Below are 4,615 nucleotides of genomic sequence, written 5' to 3'. Positions count from 1 at the left end.
GACTTAATAGCCTCGCATGCCTTTAGCGTTTCTGGAATTACGCCACAAAGTGACGGGACACGGGGTGGGCGGACCCCAGCGGCAGCAACGGAGCGAGAGGAAGCGCGACGTTTTTTTCGCTCGGGGCGAAAGGTCAGGCCGGAACGTAAGCGTGAGAGTTGTCGCGCTCGCTCACTGCTTCGCCGCCAGTCGTCTTCCATCGGGGAATCTCCCCCTTTGCTCATTTTATTTCTAGAAAACTCCGTCTCGATAATTAACGAGATCTTTTAATAAGGATTCCGCGAATGTGTCGGAGTGGGGACGCATCCTAGGTTGCTGGGTTTCGGTTGGCTCGAGGGCGAGACCGGACCGGAGTACCGAGGAATCGGATCGGCCGAGGTCGCGCGTTCGCAGGGGATGCTCGAACGTCCACGGCGTCCCTCGGAAACTTCTCAAAAAAGGTCTCCGAGTAGCCCGACGATGAGGATCGTTCGGTGTCAAAGTCGCGGCAAAGCGCGTAAATGCTGTGCGTACTTCGCAAAGTGAGAGAATGACGGAAACGTGGGAGCGAGCAGTAGTAAGCCGCCGGATTCACGGAAAAAGCCAGGAATACGGATCCGTGAATAAGGAATTAAGATTCAGGGGCCGCGCGAGTTTCGAGAAAAATAAAATAAGCGACCGCAGATGAACCTCGAGATTGTTGGAGCAACGGGGAAAAAGAATCTCGGGGACAAAAAGCGTAAAATCGACGGCGCGTAAAGCGGGCCAAAGAGAAGGAGAAACGGCGGCGGCGGTGGCGGTACGGCGGTGGCGGTACGACGGTGGCGGTACGACGGCGGCAGTTGTGGCGGCTCGAGAGAACGAACACGCGAGCGATAATCCCTCGACATTGCCCGCGAAAGTTGATAGTAGCTTGAATTACGAGCTTGCGGTACGCGCAAAAGGTGCCGCGCCGATTTTCGAGAGGACGGCCGTGGTTGAGAGTGAGCAGGGGAGGGTGTGAGGGGTGGTATTACGGAAGATGGCGAGCAGGGGAGAGGGGAGAGGGCGCATTATCGGACGAAGATCGGAAGCATGGGAGAGGAAAGAAGACCCCGGTCGGTATTTTCCTTTATCGTCTCTGCTTAATATTCGATTACACGTACGCTGCTTTTCCTGCGCTTTTCTTTTCCGCCGCTGCATTTACGGCCACTTTTCATCGCGCACCGCTTACATTACGCAATATCCTGAAAGTCCAGGAATACGCCCGATTGTATCTTCTATAACGGTGACCCAGCCAAGCATTTTGTATCCTACCACCTCACGTTATAAAGCGCGCCTTTACCCCCGACAAACCTCACTCCTCGACAAGATTCTTGCTCAACGCATGTTTTTTTACCTCGTTCGATCACTATCCACTTTGATTGTCTTTTTCTGTCTTTTATCCTTTCTCCCTCCTCTCTCTCTCTCTCTCTCTCTCTCTCTCTCTATCTATCTCTATCTATTTGTCTATCTCTATCTATTTGTCTATCTCTATCTATCTATCTATCTCTTTCTATCTATCTATCTATCTATCTATCTATCTATCTATCTATTTCGACAATCAGCCACGAGCGATACAACAAGCTATTATTAATAATATATTGAAATAAAAATGTATAATTGACCTGGAGCATTTTTCTTATAGCGCCGACTAATTACAAATTATCACTTTACGCGATGTACAAGTCTAAAGCTTGGGATCGTTATGTGAAGAATGAATGTTCGGCCATTATGTTTGTGCATAAAAATATGTTTATTAAAATCATCGGCGCCTATTCGTAAGCAGGGCGTGGGTAAAAATAAATATTTTGGTAATAATAGACCGTAGGAAGTGAGTCGCCGTGGCTCCTTCAAACCCTCGGACTCGACAATAATGCATAAAGTAAATACAAAAGTAATTACAAAACTAAATCGCTGTGAAAAAATGAAATGCCGTCCCTCTGTCCACGCGTACCATAAAATCTCTAAACCCCCCCCCCCCGAACAATAATTTTTCCTCGGTCTCAACATCGTCGCCTCGCAATCCATTTTATCATTTGTGTATCTCTGACCCCGACCCCGACCCCGCCCCGCCCCGCCCCTTCTTCGCAACATTTTCGAATTCCGATGTTCGTCTCGCGGGACGTCCCGAGTTTTTCTCCATTTATCGCGCCACTCGATTTGACTTTCGTAGCTGCTGCTCGATGGTCGTTGGCTACGATGTCCATTGATATTCAAGGGAAGCCGCTCGCTCGGCCGATGAACGCGTCGACGCACGCGTGAAGTTATGCGCCAACATGCCAGCGAATGCATATTTATTTACATGCGCACCGACATCGAGGAAATCGCCGATTTATATGACTGCCCCTCCGCCTTATCTGAATTTTGTGAAATCAATCGTCGCTCTCTCTCACCCCCCCTCCCCCCAACCCCGCGCACCACGCCACTCCCACTCGGAATTCCCGAGGCAGTTTAGGCTGCTCGCTTATGTATGCGACGTTTGGCGGATATTTATTTCTTCGACCTCTCGTTCTTTATAGAAAGTTTACAAATCGCTTAGACGATGTTCACGATCGATCGACGACCCGACGTTCAAAAAGAGTTTGCGGCGGTGCACGCAGCTCAAAGTGCCTAGGGTGGACACTTTATAAGCGCGACATCAACGTGGAACGGCAAAGGTCTCAAAGGACGTTCACGCAAGCTAGAGCGATAAAAGGGGATCGTGGACGAGGGAACAGCTGATTCGCGGACATTTAACGCGACGAGCGTCGTTGTCGTTGTGATTGCCTCTTTGTCCTTCTCTTTTCTTCGTTCTCGCCTACCCCCCCCCCCCGCCCCTCCTCCTCCTCCTCCTCCTCCTCTCTAACCCCATCCCCGCGCGACTAGGACGGCTATTTCAGCGATGTGAATTCGTTTTGTCGACTTACGGCTAATGCAACTCAATGCATTGAATTCGTTTTGTCGTAAATCATACTGATACCGAGATATTATGGATTATTATCATGGATGCCGAGAACGTTGGCGAGATGTCCCTTGATCATCCAATAGCGATAGTTTAGTAGGTGACAGCGAAAAGTGTCGGAGAACAAAAATATCGACAAAGCTTCACATTCGCTTCACATTCGCTTCACATTCGCTTCACATTCGCTTCACATTCGCGCTTGGCACTTGGTAAACTAACGATCAGTCCCATCCATATACAAGATGGCTAGGTAAACTTATAATGAAAAACTCACCGTAAGCGAGGATGCAGAAGAGCAGGAAAGCGCAATCCATTCTGCAGTAGAATGCCATTTTGCAGTGGTCGATAAAACAGCGGGATAAATAAATCACAAACTCAAGACATCGCGATACTTGTCACAGAATCGACTTTGGCGGTACCAGTCATATTCGTCCGCCTTCGTTACCCCGTTACAAGTGTACTAAAAACAGTCCAAGAGTCCGAAGACGCGAGTTCGAACTTCGAATCGCGGCGGTGACGGCGGCGGTGGCGGCTGCGGCGGCGGCAGCAGCAGCAACAGCAGCAGTAACAGCAGCAGTAACAGCAACAGCAGCAGCAACAGCAGCAGCAGCAACAGCAATAGCAATAACAGCAGCAAAGGCGGCACGATTCAAGTCAAAAGAACGCACCTCTCTCTCTCTCTCTCTCTCTCTCTCTTTCTCCTTCTCTTCCCACCACTACGATCACCATACGACTCGTCCCTCGGGCGACCTACCCTAAGGCCTTTATAGCCTTATCCCCACTCCTCCCCTTACGATTTTTCGTTCTCTCTGTCCCTCGGCTGCCATGACTATTTTTCTCGCTCCCACTCCACTCGCACATCTCTCTCCCTCTTTTGCTCTTTGCCGTCTCTTTCTCTCTCGCGCAAAAGACGTCCCATGCCTGCTGGACCCCGAAAACCGAAAGTTCTTTTGGCCTACGTAGACGCGACGACGATCTTTCTGATTCTCGTGTGAGAGAGAGATGGTGGTGGCGGTCGTGGCAGCGGGGGGTGGAAGGGAGGAAATAGTAAGAGAGAGAGATAGAGAGAGATAGAGAGAGAGAGTGAGAGAGAGAGAGAGTGAGAGAGAGTGAGCGAGTGAGTGAGTGAGAGCGCGCGAGAGCGTATGTGCGTGAGAGTGCGTGACAGAGCGAATGAGCGGCTGACGGGTGGGGGAGTAAGAGAGAAAGGGAGGATCGAATAGCCCGTGTCTTGCTCTCTTGCTTTTTGGGTCCCGCTGAGAGGGTTCCCCCGTGTATTGCACACATACGCAGAAACGTGAGCGCGCGCTTCTATAGATTTATGTAACAACCCCTCCCTCCCCCTCTTCTACGACCAGCTTCAATGCTAAATTTTGTGAATTTTGAATTTTGATAGTTCGAGAGCGCAATATAAAATGTTATTTTATACGGTTGTTTGAATCGTATATTATTTACTTTTTGCCGTTGTTCTAGAATCGTGAGAGCCGGCCATTGGAAAAACAAATATTTTTTTCGAAGAACCAACAGATACAACGTATCGGCCGAGGAGGCTTAGCGTATTTCCGTAAACGTAAATACCATATACTCACGCTAGCAATATCCTTTTGAGAAAATATATGATTTTATGAAAAGCAATTATTTACTCAAATATTATTACGTTCAAATATTTGGTTA

At 49.1% G+C, this 4,615-nt stretch overlaps 1 protein-coding gene across 1 annotated transcript in view; it reads right to left on the bottom strand.

Moving 5' to 3' along the window:
* Positions 1 to 3,438, bottom strand: part of LOC105361323 (uncharacterized) — a 16,205-nt gene extending 12,767 nt beyond the window's left edge. The window contains 1 exon segment of the mRNA XM_011498452.1: positions 3,216 to 3,438. Coding sequence (XP_011496754.1) covers positions 3,216 to 3,273 — 58 coding nt within the window. The 5' untranslated portion in view covers positions 3,274 to 3,438.
* Positions 3,439 to 4,615: the final 1,177 nt, after the last annotated feature.

The sequence above is a fragment of the Ceratosolen solmsi genome, unplaced genomic scaffold (assembly GCF_000503995.2).
Source record: "Ceratosolen solmsi marchali unplaced genomic scaffold, CerSol_1.0 scaffold30, whole genome shotgun sequence".
NCBI lineage: Eukaryota > Metazoa > Arthropoda > Insecta > Hymenoptera > Agaonidae > Ceratosolen > Ceratosolen solmsi.
This window is presented reverse-complemented; position numbering and strand designations above follow the sequence as displayed.